This window comes from Oryza sativa, chromosome 5, assembly GCF_034140825.1.
Source record: "Oryza sativa Japonica Group chromosome 5, ASM3414082v1".
NCBI lineage: Eukaryota > Viridiplantae > Streptophyta > Magnoliopsida > Poales > Poaceae > Oryza > Oryza sativa.
In genome coordinates, this window is record NC_089039.1 from 18,889,376 (window position 1) to 18,911,587 (window position 22,212).

Genomic DNA, 22,212 nt, shown 5'->3' on the forward strand with positions numbered 1-22,212 from the left:
CTGGAGGTCTGTCCTCACAGTGGAGGATACCCATACCTAATAGCTTCAAAATCTAAGGAAATTTAAGGGCACCAGTTGAAGACACGCATACCACAGTGGGTGTCTCGGCCCAAATAGCCGCCAACGACCTCGAGGATTTGGGGGACGGGCGCAAGAGAGAGGGGGAAAGGGGTGGAAGAGGAAATCCTCGCTAGGGCGTGTCGCCTGAAGCAACCGTACCCACGCAACGCTTCGACCGACGCCTGGGCGAAAACGAGCTGGGGGTGCGTCCCCAGCGAGGCATCACACGGTCTTGCGAGAGAACACCTCGTTTGCTTTTTCAAACGGAAGGAGACGGCGTCGGGTGGGGGGACGCCCTGGAGACACGCATTGTTGATGCTCTCAGAACCCATGAATTGCATAAGATTAAGACATTCAGTCCAATTTCTTCCAATATTCTTTCTAAAAGAGATCTTGTAAAGTTTGCATGTGACAAAAAAAAAAGAACTACTACATAACACTATACTGTTACAACAGAATACCTTATGGTGCTAACATCAGCACAGGATCGTAGGTATCATATTTGTATGTGCACTGGATCTGGTACTACCAGACACGATATCCATTAATACCACATTATCAGACTCTCGTATTGGTTCCTATTTCCTTCGTCCCATAAAAAATCAATTTCTAGGAATGAATCCGGACAACATTCTTAGGACATTCACAGTGCGCTACATATTTTTGCCGTTCCTCATATGCCACGTAGACGAAGAACCTGTTAAGCTTCATCCTCTACAATGCAAGTACTAGTAGTGGGTCCCACCGGTACAGTTTTTTCAATTTTCATCTCTCAATCTCTCTCTCTCCTCTGTTTCTTTTCTCATCCGAAATCTTTCATCCCCCAATCTCTCACTCTATTTCTTTTCTCACCAGGGCATCCGAGGCGCTGGGGCTGAGCGGCGGCGGCTGTCAGGGCAGCCCGAGCTGCGACGGTGCCGGACGGCGAGCTCCCATCCTCATCATTGGATACGGTGGCGGTCGCAGCCTCTTCGTCGATGGCGCCTTCCTCTCTCTCTCTCCCCGTGGCTGTGGCGACAATGCGCTCGCTGTCGACGCTGCGCGAAGCCACTCGTGTGAGGCTCCGCCCTCCACAACACGACAACTCACCTTTCTCCCTGCTTTCTTCGTTTGAAGAACGAGTATCCATGTTTGGGTACGAGAACCTTATTTGGCTCCGCGTACTGTCAATGCGGCGCCGAATATTCAGTTCTTGGCTATGGGGCTGAACGTCACATCCTTCTACTGTGAACACTCTTAGAAGTTGTATCTTTTGGGATAGAGAGTGTAGGTACTCTGATGGTACGGCCAGACATTTCTGATACTCTCGCAACTAACAGATTATGGGTAATGGTTCGTAGTATTTTTAAAAAGTAAATAGCACTACATTATCGGTGGTTCTTTTGGACCGTACCCAGTAACGGCGAAATCGTGAGCTTTTGGGCCCAATCCGACGCCCGCGGCGCCGCAGCGCACCACCCTCCCCCAACCGTCTCCCCCGCGCGCGCGGGCACACACGGCTCGGCTAATCCAAAATAGCCCAAATCGCACGAGTCCTCCCCCGTCCCCCGCGACGCGCGAGCGAGAGAGAGCCCTATCCGCTGCGCGCTTCGCCCGCTCGCCTCGCCCTCGCCTCACCGGCTATTATAACACTCTCGCGCTGCCACTTCGCCTTTTCCTCCCCTTTCTATCCTCCACCTCGGCTTATCTCCTCCCCCCTCCCCACCACCACCACCACCACCATGGCCACAGCCGCTTCCCTCTCCGCCACCGCCTCCTCCCTCCTCGCCCCCGCCCCCGCCACCACCGGCGCCGCGGCGGCGCAGTGCTGCTCCTCCTCGTCCACCGCGCTGTTCCCCACCCCCGTCCCGTCGCTGCGCGCCTACTACCCGCGCCTGCTCCTCGCGTTCCGCCGCCCCGCCGTCGCCGCCGTCGCAGACCCGCAGGGCGCCGTGCTCGAGGAGGAGCAGGGGGAGCAGCAGGACGAGGGGCAGGAGCAGTACGACGACGACGACTACGACGACGGGTACGAGGGCGGACGCGGCCCCGCGTTCACGCCCCCCACCCGCCCGCGCACCGGCAAGGCCGCCCTTCCGCTCAAGCGCGACCGCGTATGCCCCCCCCGAATCCAGCCTCCCCCCCGCGTGTTCATCCATTCGTGTTGATTTTTGGATTGACGCTGACGCCGCGTTCGCCTTTTTTTTGATGGGTTTGCAGACGAGGTCGAAGCGATTCCTGGAGATACAGAAGCTGAGGGAGAGCAAGAAGGAGCACGACGTGCCCACGGCCATCTCGCTGGTGAAGCAGATGGCCAGCGCCCGATTCGTCGAGTCCGCTGAGGCGCACTTCCGCATGAACCTCGACCCCAAGTACAACGACCAGCAGCTCCGCGCCACGGTTATTGCTCTTTCTCTCTGCTGTTGCCATTGTTACGTACGTTCTGTTCTGGCTTGTGTTTTATCAATCGTTTTTGATGATATTGGATCGGTTTTGGTGATGATGTGCAGGTTAATTTGCCCAAGGGGACGGGCCAGTCGGTGAAGATTGCGGTCCTCACACAAGGTGGGTTGCAATTACATTTTGGAGATTGTTATCGCAGCACCAATTCCAATTGCAATCTTTGGTGCATGGATTGATTAGGTCACTGCTAGTTGTGTCTTTTAGGTGTGGTTTGCCTGCTTGATCATGTGGTTATTTACGGTTCATTAAATTGGAAGCACGCTGTTATATAGTGAATTGAAATGGAAGTATGTGAATGCGCGCTAGTCACTAAAGTGGTGCACTAATCACTAGCACTATGTAATGGCTATTGTCAAATATCCTTGCAGGTGAGAAGATAGATCAAGCAAGAGCTGCAGGAGCTGATATTGTCGGTGGAGATGACCTGATTGACCAAATAAAAGGAGGATTTATGGAATTTGACAAGCTGATTGCATCACCTGATATGATGCCTAAGGTATGGCATTAGCTGCATAACTCATGTCTAAAACAATTCCAAGCATTATGAAGACTTGTCTTTTTGCATGTCTCCGACATAGTTTATCCCACATCCAAATGAACACGTTATGTTTCAGTGTTATTAGGAACCACAAAACCAGGCAACATTTAGTTGTATTGATCAGATATTGTTTTCTTATCATTACCTGCCATATCTGATCCATCCCTTCATATTACAAGTGTCTAGCATTTACGATTATGATTTGAGCCATAATGGAGATATGCAAATTTGGTTCACTCAGAGAAAATAGATTCGATAAGCAAATAAGGTTCTACTGTTTTGAATTGGTACATTCTTCGGAAGTTTGGATGCAGTTCTGCAATAAGTGTTGAGCTCCATGCAAGACCTGCATGGAAGTTTTAAAGGTGTGCTACTAGCTCGGCATATTATGTTGTTGATTTTGGTCTTTTGCTTCACAGGTCGCCGGATTGGGAAAGATTCTAGGACCGAGAGGACTTATGCCTAACCCCAAAGCTGGGACTGTTTCTCCAAACATAACTCAGGTACAATGGAAATTCTACAGATTACTATATGTATTGACACTGTTGCTTGTGGTTTTCTCTCCCATTTGCTTGGTTATTGTGACCCTGAGTGAAAGGTGGGTAACTGTCCATTTACCTTCTTTGATCCTTGGTGAACTTCTGTTTTATCCTCGTTCAATGCAATAGGCAGAACTCCTGCCCTTTTGTTCAAAGAAGTTGTCCATTTACGTCATCTCAGTACTTACCTCATAGATGCACTTCTGGGAGAAAACCTACTGATATATTGCTACCTTGTTTAGTAGTCTTCATTGTGTGTGCAATATATTTCAGTGGTTCGATTTTCAGACATGTTGATAGACATTTTTTTAACCTTGTTATTCGTAGATAGAAGGTTTGAAATTTTGTTTGTGCCAACTGAATTTGAGGATATGCATGGATGCATAGCTCCATCGTTCGTTTGTTGGCTTATCAACGGCAGCCAAAATCTGGATTTTGAAACTTAATTTAGAATTGATTTTGAGGGGTTTTTTTTATTGTGCTTTATTCTCCAGTGCTGGCTTTTGAATCGCTAAGAACATAGATATAGACGTTTTACTCAAAAGTTATTTTTGGTTGCTTCGTCATTTTTCCACGGCTTATCAGCCATAGAGCAAATGATCGTGTAATGACTGATGATGATGGTAATCTGCTACTTAGCCTGCATAGTGCCTCCGTAACAGTTATGTAAAGCATCACAACAAATCTGCAAAATAGAGAAAACAGGTAAAGTAGGCTACTTGACTGTTAGGAACAACCATCATTTATAACGGTTAACTGAAGGACAGGAGTGGGAGCATTTGTGAAAAATCTAGCCCTTTAGGTAATGAACTGGGCTATATTGTGCTCATATATCTATGAAAAGGGCCCAATTTCTCTAATTTAATACTTCAGTAGATAGATTCAAGGCTGCAATATACAAATGTAACCTTAGCATCAGCCATGACTACAATAATTGATTAATGCTCATACAGCTATTTTCAAATGAACATGGGAACCTCTAAATCTTGTCAATCCTCGTTGTCTCTATAAATTGTTCTTCAAATCAAGTCTGCCTAATGCCAACAATGGTTGAAGTTGTGTACCAGTCATCTTGTTCTATTCATGTTTCTACATGTAGAGAAATTCTAACTTTTGCCATTGACACACATGTAAAAGGATGTCATTGTTTATAATCATATAATGTCATTTGTGATTGTTGTACCAGTACAAAACTGAAGTATTTGAACATTTTGCTTGAAGTATTAAGTTGTAAATGGAGATTGACAGGGGCGGAGCTACATAGAGCTAGGGGGGTGCCCAGGAACCCGGTTGAAAATTTTTTTTAGCTATAGTTTGTCCATTTTCACCATATATATACTCTGTCAGTTCAAATTTAGACACCCGTATCAAGCTAAATTTGATTCAAACTAGAGTAAAGCAAGCAAGTGGAACCCCCCTTCATTTTGTGCTAGCTCCGCCCCTAGAGATTGATTATGTTAATTATGTTAACTGTGGAAATGGTTTCAGGCTATCGAAGAGTTCAAGAAAGGTAAAGTTGAATACAGAGTTGACAAGACAGGGATTGTTCACATTCCCTTTGGGAAGGTTGATTTTCCTGAAGAAGACCTTATTGCAAACTTCATGGCTGTTGTTGTAAGATATCTGCTCCTATAAGCATCTTTATTGATGTAACTTAAAACCTATGCTGACCTGCCTTCTGCTATATCTTTACAGCGCTCTGTCGAAAGGAACAAACCATCTGGTGCAAAGGGGATATACTGGAAAACGGCATACTTATGCTCATCAATGGGGCCTTCAATCAAGTTAAACATCAAAGAAATGCTTGACTATGGCTCAGAATCATCAGACTAAATGCCACGAAAAGCACCAGTTAAGAAATCTGGTGTTTGCTACCACCTTCACAAAATTAACCATCCACCCTTAGCGATAAATGAACCGGGAAACATGGTGGGGGAAGGCAAGGGAGGTGCTTAGGTACAGTTTTTTTTTCAGTCTCACCTGCATCCATCCAGCAGTTACACGATGCCCAAGTCGACGAAGGGGTGATATTGTTGGCCATTTGTACTTACGAGCAAATTATTTACGGACTTATAGATGTGTTTTCTGAGATGTTTGTTGTAATGATCAATATTTTGTCCATAGTCATCCTTGAGCTTACGACAGCAGTTTATTCTCACCAGTACTTGCGGTTCCTGAATCGTTGCAAGTTTGCATTGTGCCATTTTTGAATGATAGCAGCAGCGGTTCGATTTATGCGAGAATAGTAATACAAGTACTATCTGAAGCTCTTATGAAAATTTTCTGAAAGCAAGCTATGTATCACTCGAGCACATTCGGGACTAGAATCGTTTATATAGATGTTAATGGATTAGACACTGAAACGGAGGAAGTACTATCTTACCATAGCAATATAAATATAGATATCTATATTAATGGTACGATAAAATGTTTTATGTAGTATTAACTTGCTATATTTTAAAAAAGAATAAAATATGTTTCATTTAGTATTAACCTGCTACATTTTAAAACGGAGGAGGCAGTCGTATAGCGGAAACTAGGATATGATGCTAATGATTTCGATACGGAGTACTCTGTATTTTCTTAGTTTCAAAATGTTACTGTCTCCCATCTTAAAAACAAGTAGTACTAATAGTCTAACATAACTATAGTCTATCCATTCGGTTGGGATGTCTAAAAAAAATCCAACCTAGTTGGGGACGAGACATAATCTAATATGATTAATCTAGATAGTGGCTAACCTAGTTGGGATGGGATACAATATAGTATAATGAATCTGGACACGTATGCGTGGGATGTCTAAAAAAAATCCAACCTAGTTGGGGACGAGACATAATCTAATATGATTAATCTAGATAGTGGCTAACCTAGTTGGGATGGGATACAATCTAGTATAATGAATCTGGACACGTATGCGTATAGATTTGTTGCCAACTAGATTCAACGTCCATGTTTACATTCATTAGAAATTTAATATCAGAGCGATTGTTATTAGTGGGAATATAGAACTACGATGATAAATATCTCGTTTGGTTTAGATTATTAGACGGATTATTGATTTAATTAGTGATAAATTTAATATGTGCAAATAAACTTAACAATTGAGATAAGTAGTCTAATCTAAACAACACTGTAGAAAAAAGTTTTTTTAAAAGAAACATGTATTTCAAAGCGTGGAATAAATATTTTAATAGTCCGATGAATAAGTTAAGAACAACTTGGCCTTTGGTTAACAATGAACAGTAAATTGATGCTTACATCAACAAAAGTACAAAACAGAAAGTCAACCGATAGCATACTGATAGAAAAGAACCACTTGACCAAGCTTTAACGACCACATGTACAAAAGCGGAGAATCACTGGAACAGTTAAGTATCTTACAACAACGACTTTAATAGGAGTTATACTAGCTATAAGCCACGTACAACAAATTAGTTATAAGGTTGTTTTTACCTATATTTCTCCTACTTATACATTTATTAAAATATTTATCTTGTATCATGTATAGAGTTAATCTTATTTGATCGATGGTTGCACGTAACCATGTGCTGCGGGACACTCCGTCACACCAGGTTAAGGGATGAGCAATAAGCAACCCGTAAAAACTCATTAAGTTAACGAAAGCGGGAGTTACTCTAAATTCACTAAATTTGTTATGATATAATATATGGTTTAAAATCTATACGTATCGATTACAAGATTACGTTACAGCATATAATTATGGGGTTACCTTCTTTAATAAGTCTAAAAAGTATAGATAATAGACTTAAATTTTAATGCATCGTGAGCTAAATGAGCTTTAGGCTGACCTATCTCCCCAACTTTTATAACTCATCTCACTCAATTTTCGCACACACGCTTTTCAAACTGTTAAACAGTCTTTTTTTAAGAAATTTTTATACGAAAGTTGCTTTAAAAATCATGTTTGTCTATTTTTCAAATAAAAATTAGTAAATGCTTAATTAATCGTAAGAAAATGTGTCGCTTCGTTTTGCGTGCGCGGGAGGTGAGTTTCCAACCACAACTCCAGCCTAAGAGCGAGTGCAGTAAGGTGACATAAGTGGGCTATACAAGTTACCATATCAGATTTGTACTTGTGTGGAGGAGAGATGAGAGGAGAGAGAACAAAATCGGGCTACAAATTTGTAGCCAGCTGCAGCACGAGCTCCAGTAAACCATGTGAGAGAGATGGGTGGATTATACATTAATGATGTAGTATATTTCTATAGCTAACTATTGTATGAGTGAGTTATTAAATTGATTATAGATGATGTTCTAAATTTTGGAGCTGGTAGTAGGCTATATTATTGGTGTGTTTGGTAGCGGCCACACTTTGCCACAACTAACGTTAGGCAAGTTGTGGCAGCCACAAAATTGTGGTGGACAAATTTCTAGCTACAAAGTGTGGTAAAGTTGACAAGAAAATTAAGTTTATGACATGTAGAATATAATATTGAAAAAGTGTGGTAAACCAACTGTAGCTATAAAAAATAAAGTATGGTAAAGTGTGGCCATAAACCAAACACCATCTAAACTTGTTTTTAAGTGAGCAACTCACGAGCTAGCTCGAGCTAACTCGGTGAGTAGACAAGAAAAATTTAGACTTGACTCATTAACTTTCCGACTCGATCGAGTCGAGTCAAGAGCTGTGTTTTATACTCCCTGAGTAGTAGCGTAGAATTCGGTTGGGAAGTGAACCGTGCACCACGCCATGCGTACCCATTCGCCGCCGAACACTTTCCGACTTCGTTGGAGAGGTTTCCCAACCTCCAAAGTACAAATAGTTTTTCTTCCAGCGATTTTGAGCCGTCGATTCGTCGACCCACCTCCATCGCAGCCTCGCAGCGTCAATGGCCCCACCTGCCGTTCCCCTCCGTCGCGCGAGGCTGTACCACTACTTGTGTTTGTTTACTCATCGCGGTGGCCTCGCGCGGTTGTTCGCCACCAACCTCAAACCAACCAAGCAACCAACCCACCACCACACTCCGGTCCACGCCCTCCACCACCACCCGCCGCCGCCGCCGCCCAAAACCCTTCTCCCTCCCGGCGGCCATGGCGTTCCCGTCGCCGAACTCCCTCTCCGCGGCGTCCCACCCTACGTCCTCCTCCTCCTCCTTCCACCTCCACCTGCAGCTGCAGCAACCCGTCCCCCACCTCCCCTTCCCGCGCTCCCTCCCGCTCAACCTCCCCGTCCTCCGCCTCGCCCGCCCCCTCCTCCCTCCCGCCCCGCTAGCCTCCTCCGGAAGCGGCGGCATCGGCATCGGCGGCGGAGGCGATGACGACGAGGGTCGCGACAACGCGGGCGGAGGAGACGGCGGCGACGACGACGCGTCGGTCAACAGGAGGGAGGCGCTGTTCGTGCTGGCGCAGCTGGGGCGGAAGCTCGAGAGCCTCCCGGCCGACCTCGCCGCGGCCATCGAGGGCGGCCGCGTCCCCGGGGAGATCGTGCAGCGGTTCGCCGACCTCGAGAAGTCGGGACTCTTCCGCTGGCTGCTCCAGTTCGGCGGCTTCAAGGAGCGCCTCCTCGCCGACGACCTCTTCCTCGCCAAGGTCGCCATGGAGTGCGGCGTCGGAATCTTCACCAAGGTCCGTGAGGAATTATTCCAACATTACCATTTTTTAATTTTTTTAGTTTTTGGTTGTGTTATTATGTGGCTCGTACTTCGGATCATACAGATGTGGTGGTTTGGTTTGGTTTGGTTCGCTGTGGACTTGACTACCTTTACTGTCAAATCTTCTGTGGTCTAGCTAGCTGTCTTAGAGATGAGATTCCGACTGATTCCCTGGCTTAGATTGTTTTAGTAGTCGGGGTTTGGTTTGATGGCGATGCGTGTCTAACTCTTGCATTGCTCCGTCGCTTCCGAGATGGTAAGGTTGTTTGCTCACAACTGGCTGTGTTTGGCTGGAAGCTTCTGCGATGAATGGACCTGGAATATTTATGCTTGGTTTAGATGCCTGATCAGAAGGATTTATTCAACAAACAAAGCAGATGCTGGATTACCATATAAAAAAATGGTGAATATAACCTTTCAGAAAAGATATTTTAAAAAAGGTTTATTAGATTAGAGTGGAATAAAAGAGCATTTCTGTTGCTGGAAATAAAAGTATTTATGCAAATGACTAGAGTGGCATTCTTCTGCTTTACATGGACCACTGGCCAATATGGAATGGTCACCTTCTGTTGGCTATATGTGGTCCTATCCTTCAGACAATCCACTAGCAAGCGCATGGAGAACTTGAGTTACTTCGAGATATGAAGAAACTTGCCCATCTGCTGGCAGAAGAGAAAGTACATGCCATGCAGGGGTATATCACTTGAATTGAATACATTGTTTTTAGAGACAGTGTGATATTTTCACTTGGACTTTACAGTACCTCACCTTTCTACCCCCCTACTTTCTTTGTCTGAAATTGTTTCTCTTGGAGTTCTTCCTTTTACCATGAATACATTTTATGGCTCTGTGATTCAGTTCACAATGCTTGTACAGATTTCTTACTGCTGATTTGGTATATCCTCTCTAATTCTTGTAGACTGCAGCAGAGTATGAGCGAAGGAGGGAAAACTTTGTCAAAGAGCTTGACTTTGTGATTGCAGATGTGGTATGCTTCTATTATCATTTTGGATATTGCCATTCTTTTTCTTCTGCAATTCTAGAAGCTAGTTTATTCTGTCGAGTTGCTTGCCGCTGTGCCTTCAGAACTAGAGGGTTCACTGTCCAAGGGTGCAGCAAGATGGTTTCAGATTGTGGAAAAAATCGTAAACATGTAATTTTTTGGGGAGATAATTAAGCACCCTCTTGCCTCCCTGTTTCATCTGCACTTACAAGGTCAAATTAACATTTCAAATGCAACCAATATATGATTCATTGTTGCTTAATTTATAAAAGCATGGACAACAGTTGTCTGAAAGAAAGAAAATATCTTTTCTTTTATGGCGTCATGTCTAGTGGTAACTCTTGGTGCAAATATGTTTATACTTGGAAGGAAACCCGTAAAAGTTGCCTGCAAAGTATTCAACAAGATCAATCATATAAAATTTTAAACTGGTATTAGTGAACTTGGATATTTGCAAGAAAGGAAAGGTAAAAGTAGCTGCAAAGTCTTTGGCTAGGTCCAATGGTCAATCATGTAAAATTTCAATCTCAACTGTACATTATATGCATGCTGAGAAACAGGGAAAATGTTTTTTTTCCCCTCTTTGGATAATGGCCTATTTTCATTTCATATTTTTTTCCTTTTGTTTATCTCAAAGCATAATTAAGTATGAACATGACATTTTGCAGATGATTCTAAGTGATACCTCCACCTTTTTTTCCTTTGAATTTTGCAAGTAGATTGCCCAAACTAATTGAGTTAGAATGTTAGTACTGAGTCAAGGTCTAGCACTGGATATGTATCTTACAATCAAATGTTACAACTTAGCTAACTGTTGTGGCTGGATAAGTTTCTGTTTAGTTAAACATGTTGTGCTGTTCTCAACCTTCACACTACATGATCATTTATGTTGCATACAGAGAAGGTGTTATAAGTTTCTTAAATGTAGGAAAACGTTCATGCCTACTTTGTACCAGTTGTGCCACGAACTACTACAACAATGTTAGAAAGTCTTGTCACATTTAATTTCCGAAATAGTACTAATCAACAACAAATAATTCCATTTCTTACTACCACCAATTGATTTTTTCCACTTCAATTGTAGATGTTCTCCAAAATATGCGCATGGTAAATTATATAAATGGTGACTCTTAGTTTCTTACTACTTTTTTCTTATTCACCCCTTGTGATTATATAAACTATGCCAATGTTATCCAAGTCATTTCAAGCTGAATTGTTATTACTTGCAATTAGTCACTAGAGTCCTAATCTGTAGTTTAATACTTTCCAGGTCATGGCAATAGTTGCAGACTTTATGTTGGTTTGGCTTCCTGCTCCAACAGTGTCTCTGCAGCCACCACTAGCAGTAAATGCAGGATCTATTGCTAAATTCTTCCACAATTGCCCAGATAATGCCTTCCAGGTGACATAACAATAACCTCACATTGATCTGGGCATGTTTTAAGCTTATTTCCTCCTTTTCCTTTCGGCATAGATGTAAATTTTCCTTTTCAGAAGGAAAAATGTTTATCCTTTATTTAAAACTTGAAAATGAACTTAGTAACTTCTCCTGCAGGTTGCTTTGGCTGGAACATCATACTCCCTTTTGCAGCGCGTAGGAGCTATTATGGTATCTTTCTGGGCCATATTGTGGCCCTCACAGTTGAAATTGCATTATTTTAGCAGGTTGTTCCTATTATCTAACAATTTTGCTTCTTTCAGAGGAATGGTGCAAAACTTTTTGCAGTGGGAACTAGTGCATCCCTGGTAAGTTTGTCATAGTTGTGATTTCAGACAAAAAAACGACAGTCTATTTTCCTTATTATTAATTGGCATTAGTAGAACAAATTGCTTAGATTCTCGACTTGTTTGTGATGTGTGAGAAGTAATGTTTCATTGATAAAATAATACAATAAAGTAATATATAGGAGACTGTAGGATCTGCTTGGTCCTTTTCATGCATATTCAAAGTGCCGCCTAGTTGTTTATTCGAAAACCTTAAGGCCTGGAATGTACGACTCAATTAGTTTGTTGATGCTGTTAAGTTGGCTGTACAAATGTAATGACTCCAGGGCATTGGAATATCACTGTTCTTTTTGTTAATGTTAAAAGAAAGGAAAGAGCAATTATGCCTTCCAGAATGCCATATATATATTTTTAAAGGTAGATGGCACTTCAGACATTAAAATGTATGATTTATTGATGATACATTGTACTACTTTGTCTTAACACAACTTTTGGGTCATTTGTCACTTTTATTCATCCGCTTTCCAAGACTACTAGGAAAGCTTACACTGTGTATCCAATTTAATTTCCAGATTGGAACTGGTGTGACCAATGCACTGATAAAAGCACGAAAGGCTGTTAGTAAGGATTTTGAAGGGGAAAGCGAGGATATTCCAATTGTATCAACTAGTGTTGCCTATGGTGTATACATGGCCGTTTCCAGTAACCTCAGGTAACACATATATTTGTTTATACATTAATTCCCACGAATATAAATATCTGTTCATTTTACCTGATGAAAAGGGTAGCTCAAATGTTAGCTGCTCACTTCTTGACTGTTGGACATGTCTATCATTTTTTTTGTTGGATACTATTCTAAAATCTTTATGAAATCACATGATCTCTCCTATTTGTAAATCTAAATTAGAACTACTAGTTGTGCTCTATTGTATTTGTATATCACCGAAGAATCCCGGTCGTAGCTTCCTTGTCATTGTGAAGTACCAAATTCTAACATGAGAAACATGCCGACTCTTATAACATTTTCCACAACAATCATCTACATTGCCTAACATACATTTTCTGAGAGTAAATTTCACAAAACTAGAGGTATTTTAACCAAACTATTAGAAAACTATAGATCTAAGGTGTTGTATCACAGAGCTATAGTATAGCACCAAAGCTATCACAAATTACAGATTTAAGCCAAGTATCATAAAACTATAGATTTAGTACTACAGCTAGCACAAAACTATAGATTATAGAGTTTAAATCGCTAGTAGTATTATTCTATTGGAGCCATAGACGTTATAGTTTTGTGATTTAATTGGTGCTAAACTTGTAGTTTTGCGATAATTTTGTTGCTAAATCTGTAGTTGTGTGATAACTTTAGTGCTAAATCTTTAGTTTTGTGAAAACAATGCCTTAAATATGTAGTTTTGTGATAGTTTGATTAAAGTACCTATAGTTTTTATAATTTACTCTAAATCTTTTTTGTACTCACCATGCTTTTCTTTAACTCCTTTTTCAACAGGTACCAAATCCTGGCTGGAGTGATTGAACAGAGGATGCTCGAGCCATTACTACACCACCACAAACTAGTGTTGAGTGCACTGTGCTTTGCTGTTCGAACAGGGAACACATTCTTGGGTTCTCTACTGTAAGTAATCTGCATCCCTCTGGAGTCAAGTGGTTAAACTCTGTTCCTTTCTGATCAGGTCACTTACTGGGTAAACTTTTTTACCTTTTCAGGTGGGTTGACTATGCCAAGTGGATAGGCATACAATAGGTTCGAACTTTGAATATAGATCTGAAATTGCGAGTCATTAGCAAATACCATGCAGACTCTGAACACTTACGACTCCCGTTTGGCGCAAGAAAATCTAGGACAGATTTCGGTTTTTATGGAACTGAAGCCCGAAGGAAAAGGGTAATTTGTCGAATTCCCATGAACAAGTGATTGGATTGTTAGTGGTGGTTTGTGCGTTCTGTTTTGTTGAATTGGATTCCTTTGAAGCAATAATTTTGCCGTCATTTATTTGGTGCGCACGTTCTTGTGTTTGGGACCATTGCATTCTTTGTTTCGTAACGCACAAGAAGAGGCCTCTCGTGTTAAAAAGACCTTCAGTATGATCCTGCAGGCATGAGGTCAATTTTATAAGCAGCTGGCAAAATTTGAATTAATTATAGAACTGTTGATTTTGAGTTTTTTTTTCACCATAGTTTATTTCGAGCATTGGTTTTAAATCATCAAGCACACGTGTATAAAAGTTTATATATGAAATTATTTTTTGCTTGCTAATAAGCCAATTACATCAGCTAGCCAGCTAGGCCAAACGATGGGAGGTGCATACAAAATTGGGCCGTTTGCCGGTCAGGCCTGAGCCTGCATCGTCTGGCTCGACGCAAACTCTGCCATCTTGGAACGCAAGCCATGCATTGCATCCCGTTAGCATCTAAAACCCGAGCAGATCATCTCGATCGGCACACCATTATATATATGTTCATCGTATCAGATCGAAATTCGGAAGAGATCTAGAGAGATAATATAATATATCCGCTGGTGATCGATCGATTTCAATTCATCACTAGAAATCTAGAAGTAGTAGAATCGTATATCGCGATATATAATGTCGCGCCGGCTGCTGGGGTGGCTGATCCCGCTGTCCGTCGGGTGGTACGGCGGGTGGAAGACGGCGCGGCACCTGTCGGAGGTGGAGAAGCTGGCGGAGGCGGCGGCGCCGAAGCCGATGGCGAGGCTGCTCAGGGAGTACGTCTTCAACGGCGGCGCCGAGGCGCGGCGGGCGAAGCAGCTGGACAACGACGTGCGGGAGGTCTCGCGGCTCGTGGCAGAGGTGCGGGAGCTCGCCGTGGACATCAAGAGACAACGCCCGCCGGCCGCGCAGCCGCCGCCACCGCCGCCGCCGCAGGGCTCGCCGTCGCGGCCGTCGTCTTGAATCGATCTCTTTAATTTGCGAATAAAGTTTGATCTCATTTTCTGTTCTTTTTTTCCCTTTTTAATAGTATAATTCTTCTTGCAGCTGTGCCTGCTATACTAGACGAAATCATCGCCATTCGCCAGCAAAACGTATGTTTGGCCACGCGCTGATATTAATAAACATGCATTATGTTAGACGAGTATATATTTTATCAAAATTACTGTTTTGCTACTAGTTTTACTAGGCATTTTCAACCTCAATGATTTTATTAGAAAACTGAAACTTAATTGTCATGATATAGGTTGGATCGTCCGTTGGAAAAAAATAAAAATATAAGTATAGGTAGATTTAATTTATCTTATATTAAAGATGTAGATTAATTAGCATAATCATCTTACACAATTTAGACATATATATAAACTGGAAAGCTACACATGAGAAAATATTAATATTAGGAAATATGATTGAAATGTGCCGTGCATTACCCAACAGGATAACGACGCGTAGCTTTTGAGCGTAGTAGAAAACGAGTCGTTGTGGACGAATAGCGAGCAGTCACGTGGGACACTTCACAAAAACCTTATTCGCCCTCTCCCTAGAGATATGCTCTTCATCCTCCCGCTTTCCCGGTGCAAGACTTCACGATGGCGAATAAGGTTTCTGTAATCATGTTCTTTCCCCTCTCCACGGTGCAATGGTTCACTAGGATGACGGTTCCAGAAATCTACGTGGTGCACACCAATAGACGCTACCTTGCTCTCCCTCCTCTCCCTCTTCTGGTGCAAGACTTCACGAGGGTGATGGTTTTGGAGACCGCTCTCCAATCGCCGGTGCCCACCGGTGACCGGTGGACGGGATGAAGTAGACTACAAGTAATACGCACCGGTTTCCTAATATGTAACCGAATTAGATAAGTTGTGCACAATCTATATGGACTCCACGCCACTACAACACCATTTTTTCCACCAAAAAAATTAATCAAAAATACTCTTCTGTAGGGATTTTTTTTGACTATTTCTGTCAGTCCACCGAACAGAAAAACTATTTCATGGTAAATCATATTTGTCCTGACGATTTCGCGCCTACAGCATTGCTCGTAAATCCGTAGTTATCCAAATGACCAATTCACACTAATTAAATTGTAATTTTAGTTCCTGTAGGAATACATATGTGTCATGACATCCAATTTTTGTCTTTTATATGTTGCTGTGTTTTTTTTTCAAACGGTTAGGCCGTTGCCGACGTTATTCCATTTTAAGGAGAAAACGGAACCAAAATCATACAATGCACAGTTAATTAGGGAAAACTGGGCGAAAACCACAACTACAACACACTTAGCTAACCTAATCTACCAAGACCAAGAAAAAAGGACAAAGGCGGAGCCCAAAGCAGCCATCTATAAAAAGTTTGTTGTAAGCGATACAAAGGCTTCGACTTCGCGAGGCAAATGTTATCGTTGCTGAGCTTGTCGCCTAGAGACATAGCAGCTCCAACTCCACGGCTATCACATCATCGTTGCCAAAGGCACCGTAGAAATGAGACACCAGCACCCCTCGAAAACTGCAATGTGTTATCGTTGCCAAGCTTCATCGCACCCAACGAAGCAACTTCGACTTCACCTAGTAGAAAACGAAGAAAGCTGGACGCTCACCACATCTAAGAACGAAACCTAGGAGGCGAAGGCCTCGCCGAATAGCTAGGCTTATAGAGCTTCGATGCGGGAGTCCACTAACGACCATCGTTGCATGGGCAGGGTTCTTGGTAGTGAGGGAGAAAAGGTGCCGTAACGACGCCTAAGGGTGCCGCCGTCGTCAAGCCAACCAAAGGCTAGCCAAGGCTTTCGCTAGAAATTTTCATCCAAAACCACACAACCCATCCACACAACGTACGTTGCCGGACAACCACATCGTCTCTGTACCCGCCAAGCCTAGCCCACCATACACAGCTCAAGCAGGCTCGCCCCGCTCCGCTGCCGTCGTCGCGGTGGAGGGCAGTCCCACAAGTCGCCGTGTGGGACAGCATCGTGCCCCCCTGCGCACACCGTCGCCTCCGCGTTCCCCATGGCCTCGCGCCACCTGCACGCTGCCAATCTCCTCATGCGCCGCCTGCCGTGGCCTCGCACACCGCCGGCCTCCTTTCCCACTCCCCGCGTCGGCCACCTGCAGAGGTCGCTGCCCGCAGACGTCGCTGCCGTCCACCTCGCACGTCGCCACATCCACCGCCTCTTCCACGCTCCTCGTTGGGCGCCACGCCTCCTCCCAGGCCACCGTGCCCGAGAGAGGAGGTCGAGCTTCGGCGAGGTGGAGGGGAGAAGTTGGCGGCGGCACGCTCGCCTGGTCGCCGCCACAATACCGGCAACCGCCTCCCCATGCGCTGCCAGCCTTCCCGTTGTGCCATTGACCTTCTCCCGCGCGTGGACGGCCTCCTCCTTGCACGCCATCACCGGCGACCGCCTCCCCGGGCGCCGGCGGCCTTCCGATCGCGCCATCGACCTCCGCCCACGCGCCGCCGGCCTTCTCCGTATGCACTGTCGGCTACACACCAACGACCATCGTGCCACCTCCGCCTGGATCCACTGGCTAGGACGCCAGATCCGGCCATGTGGGGGCCGGATCTGTCCCCACCGACGTCGGAGCTGGCCGCTGAAGACCACCACTTGGAGTCCTCCCTCTGTCTTGGCAGCGCCCCGAGCCACCGCGCTCACGAGAGAAGGCAAGGAGCCCCGCCACCGCCGTCCTTACGCCAGCCCGGCTTTGTCGGGTGGCCGCTCGGGTGGCGGCGAGGTGGTGGGAGGAGGAGAAGTGGTTGGCGATGGCGCTCGCCTGGTCGCTGCCCGTGCCGCCCCGGGGCTGAGCGGCACGAGCAGGACAAGGACTTTTTTTTCTTTTTCGCAGTGTGTTTTTAATCTATGCGTTTCAAAGGAGTCCACAATATGATTATAAACAACCTCTGACTAAGCTAATGAATCGTGACTAGCAACTAAGCCAATGTTTGCAATGAATTAAACGATTCATCATAGTACCCAACATCCCGAATACCGTAAGATCCAAAATATTATATGGCTTCTAGATATAAGGATTACAGCACCAAATGTTAGTAAGTCCTACTTTAATAAAACCATAACTCGTATTGCTTTTAAATAAAAGCTCAAAATCCGAAAATAAATTAATGGATCCCTTGCATCCCGATAAAGCTTTAGAGCCCCTTTGAAATACGGAATATGAAAAGGGTTAATTAAATTGGTGCCATTGCAAAACACATGATTTTGATAAGAATGTAAGTGTAAAATAAATAATTGTAAAACACATTAATGATGTTTGATTAGGCTATAAAATAAATATAAGAATTTGAGAAGAGATAAAGACTCAAGGGAACTTTCTATTAAGATTCTATCTAATCCATGTTAATTTTTCTCCAAATCTTGCATAGAATGAATCATTTCATAGGATTCTATAGTGTGTTCAGATTGAAAGAACTACTCCCTCTATTTCATAATGTAAGACTTTCTAGCATTATCCACATTCATATAGTTGTTAATGAATCTAGAACACATATATGTTTAGATTTATTAACATCTATATGAATATAGGCAATGCTAGAATGACTTACATTATGAAACAGAGAAAGTATATAGGAAAAAAATTTATAGGAATGAACTCCAAAGTTCCTATGATTTTTCTTTAAACCAAAGGGAACCTGGCTGCGTTAGTTAGTAGTGAATTGATAGAAAAAAATCTCTTGTTTTCCACTCTTCACATTTCCCGAACTGGTAAACAATATATTTTTAAAAAATTCCATACAAAAGTTGATTGAAAAAAACATATTAATCTATTTTCAAGTTTAAAATAATCAATACTGATCCATTAATTATACGCTAATGACTCATCTCATTTTGTGTATCTTCTCAATCAACTATTTTTATCTTCTCTCAAATTGCACATCCTTAGTAGTGAGAGAAAAATACCAAAGTATCTTTTATTAATATAAAAGTAGTATTGTTGTGTCTGCATGTAAGTGGTATTGAAGAGGTAAAACTTATTGACTTATGAACCGAAGCTAAGGTTACATAAGAGAGCATAAATAAACTTATTTAATTTGAACAAAATTTGAAGAAATCAACTAATTTTTATGACGAAGCGAGTGTGTATCTCTAGGGGTGGGCAAAATAAGACCAAACCGAAGACCGAACCAAAAATACCGAGACCGAGAAATTCGGTCTCAGCCTGTCAAAGACCGAAATTTGTTCGCGTAATAAGGTTATTGGGCCCAGTTAACCGAATTAACCGAGAAAACCAAATTGTGACCCAATAGGTCTAGAAAGCCCAATAAGCCCAATACACCTCTAAACCCTAGAGGCCACCCGCTCCAACCAGCAGGACACATCCCTGTCGCGCCCCCCACCGGCTCCGCATCCCCAGCGCGCTGCCCTTTGCATCCCCTTCCGTCCCGCGCACGGCCGCGCCACCTCAGTCTCTGCCTCCATCGCGCCGCGCTGCCGTCACCGCCTCCATCGCGCCGCGTCGCCGCCCCCGGCCTCCGCCCTCCGCCGCATCGACCACAACGCGTCGGCACCACCGTACTCCCACCGACCACCGCCGCATCGGTGTCGACGGTGTGTGCCACCTCCCGCTGGCCCCGCCTCGGTGCACCTCCGCGTCGACTCCTCCAAATTCAATCAGACCGAGACCGAGACCAAGACTAAAAAAAACATTACCGAATTTATCGGTCCTGATTTTTTTTTGACGAAGTTCGGTCCTAGCTTTTAAAAACCAAAATAACCAAAAACCGGAGATCGAGTCTAAAATATTCGGTCAGACCGAACGCGCGCCTCGTGTACCTCGAGACAACATGCCGTAGGCCTGCCTTCCCTGCAGGACAGTAGGGACAACGTCCTCTCATTCAATCACGATTTGTGCATGACACCCCGTACAGTACATGTACCTTGCCAAATTAATTGCTGTGCATACGCGTGCAAGTAGTACCACCAATTAAGGATATGGTACACTGTACAAATTAACAGTAAAGATAGCGCTGAGTTATGCTTAAAAAATGTGCGAATTTGAGAGAAGGGGTCTCGAAAGTATAGCATTTTCTAACGTACGCGCGAAACAGTTTTGGACGATTTTTTTTATAAAAGATACTATAATTAACACAGTAGCATTCAATTAAACATGCCTAAAATACGTTGATATGTGGCCTTCTCTCATCCAAGTATAGAAGCATTAATACTGATTAAGGGATATATATATTTGGCCCACTAATCTGAAATGATGTGGACTGAAGGCGGCCGCGCGCTGATTGACACAGAAATATACATATACAGGGACATTCACTGTAGTACGAAAACACGACGATTAATACTCCTAATTATATCCCATGATGAAACGAATCTGATCGATAACCTATATCCTCCCTCCGGTTAATAATACTTGTCGTTTTAGACAAAGGCACGGTCTTCAGAAAGTAACTTTGACGACTATTTTCTATTATAATATATATAAAAATATCAACAAATATATGATTTTATTGGAGTACTTTTTAAGACTAATCTAAACATATGGTTTTCATATTTTTAAGATAAATATTTTAGAAATTATTTATAGTCAAATATTTTAAAGTTTGACTTTATCATTGTCCAAAACGACTAATATTATCAGCCCGGAGGGAGTAGTAGTACTTAGACGTTGTTTGTAAAAGAGAAATATGTTTTAAGCATATGTAGTATATCCAATCAAAATCTTATCCATCCTGGTTATATATTCAGATTTGCTCCCTGCAAAAAAATATATTTAGATTTGCTTTATATTTTGTCTAGAGAGGGGGTAGGGTGGTCTCCGTGTCGCTCCCACCCCAAAGCGACAGGGATAGTAACTAAAGGAACACCACCGCTACTCCTCCCCCCTCCCCCCTCCTTGTTGCCGCCTTAGTAGCCCGCCGACAAAGCTGGCCGGTCGTGAGGACAACGGTGGTAGGGGGGAGGGGAGGGGGCTGACGACCCAAGGAAGTGGAGGCACCGCTACCCAAGTCAAGGCCCTCCTCGGCCGGAGCTGGCGAGGAACAGTGCCGTGTGCTGGAGTGGCAGTATGCAGTGAAGACAATGGCTGTGCCTCTCTCAGATGAGTTGGACGGTGGCAAAGGCGAAGTGGTGCGAGAAGGCGCTGTAGCTCGGAGAAGGCGGCCTGCTCAATCATGGAGGCGGGGTGAGGCGGCTGTTGAGGAGAGGCAATGGAGGTGCAGTGCAGCGCACCAAAGAAGACGGTGTGACAAGGGGATGTGGTCGTGGAGGCGGGGCGAGGTGGCCGTGGAGGCTGAGGTGGGCGTGCGGACGGTCGCATGTGAGGATGCGACAGCAGCTCCTCGGCTTGGGGAGAGGCAATGATGAACTCTCACACGCCCAAGCTCCATGGTGTGGTGGCGCATGAAGGATGGCAAAGAGCCATCCAAGGCGGTTTGGAGTAACAGCTGGGGCTGCGCAAGGGGGTTGGCCAGCAGAGGGGTGATGGTGCGGTGAGCCTGCGTGCTGGAGGAGGTCGTCTGTCTGGCGGGGCATTGGGCTGGCGATGGTTGGGTGGGAGTTGGTGCTGCGGGTGAAAGCCTAGCTCGATGTTCTCGGGTCGACAATGACGACACCTCTTGGCATCGTGCTCTCCCTTTGGGACGTTACCGAGTTGCCACCTTCTTTTCCCCGTTAAGACTTTCCTAGTGAAAATCGAGTCCATGGTGGACATGCGACGGTGGTGCCTTTTGGTGTCACAACCTCCGTGGAGGCGCCATCTAGGAATCTTGTTCCCTCGTCTTTGCTGCCCTTTTATTATCTCTCGTCCTCACCCTCAACCCTTCCGTGAGGGAGGCTAGAAGTTTGTCATGGATGTTGGAGTTGGTTTGAGGTGGGGGTGTGTTCGATCCCTATGTAGCGATAGCGGTGACCAGTCATGCACAGCGATGGTCAGTTCGGTCTAGTGATTTTCGAGGGTGTGATGAAGCTTCTAGCATGTGGTGGGTGGCTTCTTTTTTTTTTTCTAATTATAGCCTTTTACTTTTTCCTGAACATATCAATATGAAATTTCATACTGTTTTGTGCTTTATTTTAAAAAAATTCTTATCCATCAATTAATTATCAATGCGGATCCGTGAGGAATGAAATATTTTAGAAAAATTTTAGACAACCAAGTACTAATAACTAATAAAAAATGCGCGGAACTTTTCGCTTGCATTCAATATTTGATGGGGTGCTGACATGAATCATGTCAAGCCGTGGAATGAGGGAGCGTTAACCATGCATGGTTAAGAGCAAGTTTAAGGACACCCATAATTATTATCTATAAGCTCTCTATAAGAGATTCATATCAGCATATTTTCCTACTTGGAAGAGATTAAA

General features: G+C 43.9%; 2 protein-coding genes across 2 annotated transcripts; both read left to right on the plus strand.

The window, feature by feature from the left end:
- The first annotated feature begins 1,602 nt into the window (after positions 1–1,602).
- On the plus strand, positions 1,603–5,734 carry LOC4338667 (large ribosomal subunit protein uL1c). The gene is made up of 7 exons (XM_015785178.3): positions 1,603–2,150; positions 2,257–2,436; positions 2,547–2,601; positions 2,868–2,995; positions 3,457–3,540; positions 5,065–5,190; positions 5,272–5,734. Exons 1-7 carry the CDS (start codon positions 1,782–1,784, stop codon positions 5,407–5,409), a joined length of 1,080 nt encoding a protein of 359 aa, XP_015640664.1. The 5' UTR covers positions 1,603–1,781; the 3' UTR covers positions 5,410–5,734.
- Positions 5,735–8,458: 2,724 nt separating this feature from the next.
- LOC4338668 (protein RETICULATA-RELATED 4, chloroplastic) lies at positions 8,459–13,944 on the plus strand. Its single transcript, XM_015781937.3, has 8 exons — positions 8,459–9,162; positions 10,108–10,176; positions 11,462–11,593; positions 11,747–11,800; positions 11,893–11,937; positions 12,489–12,628; positions 13,430–13,555; positions 13,648–13,944. Exons 1-8 carry the CDS (start codon positions 8,629–8,631, stop codon positions 13,682–13,684), a joined length of 1,137 nt encoding a protein of 378 aa, XP_015637423.1. The 5' UTR covers positions 8,459–8,628; the 3' UTR covers positions 13,685–13,944.
- The last annotated feature ends 8,268 nt before the right edge of the window (positions 13,945–22,212 follow it).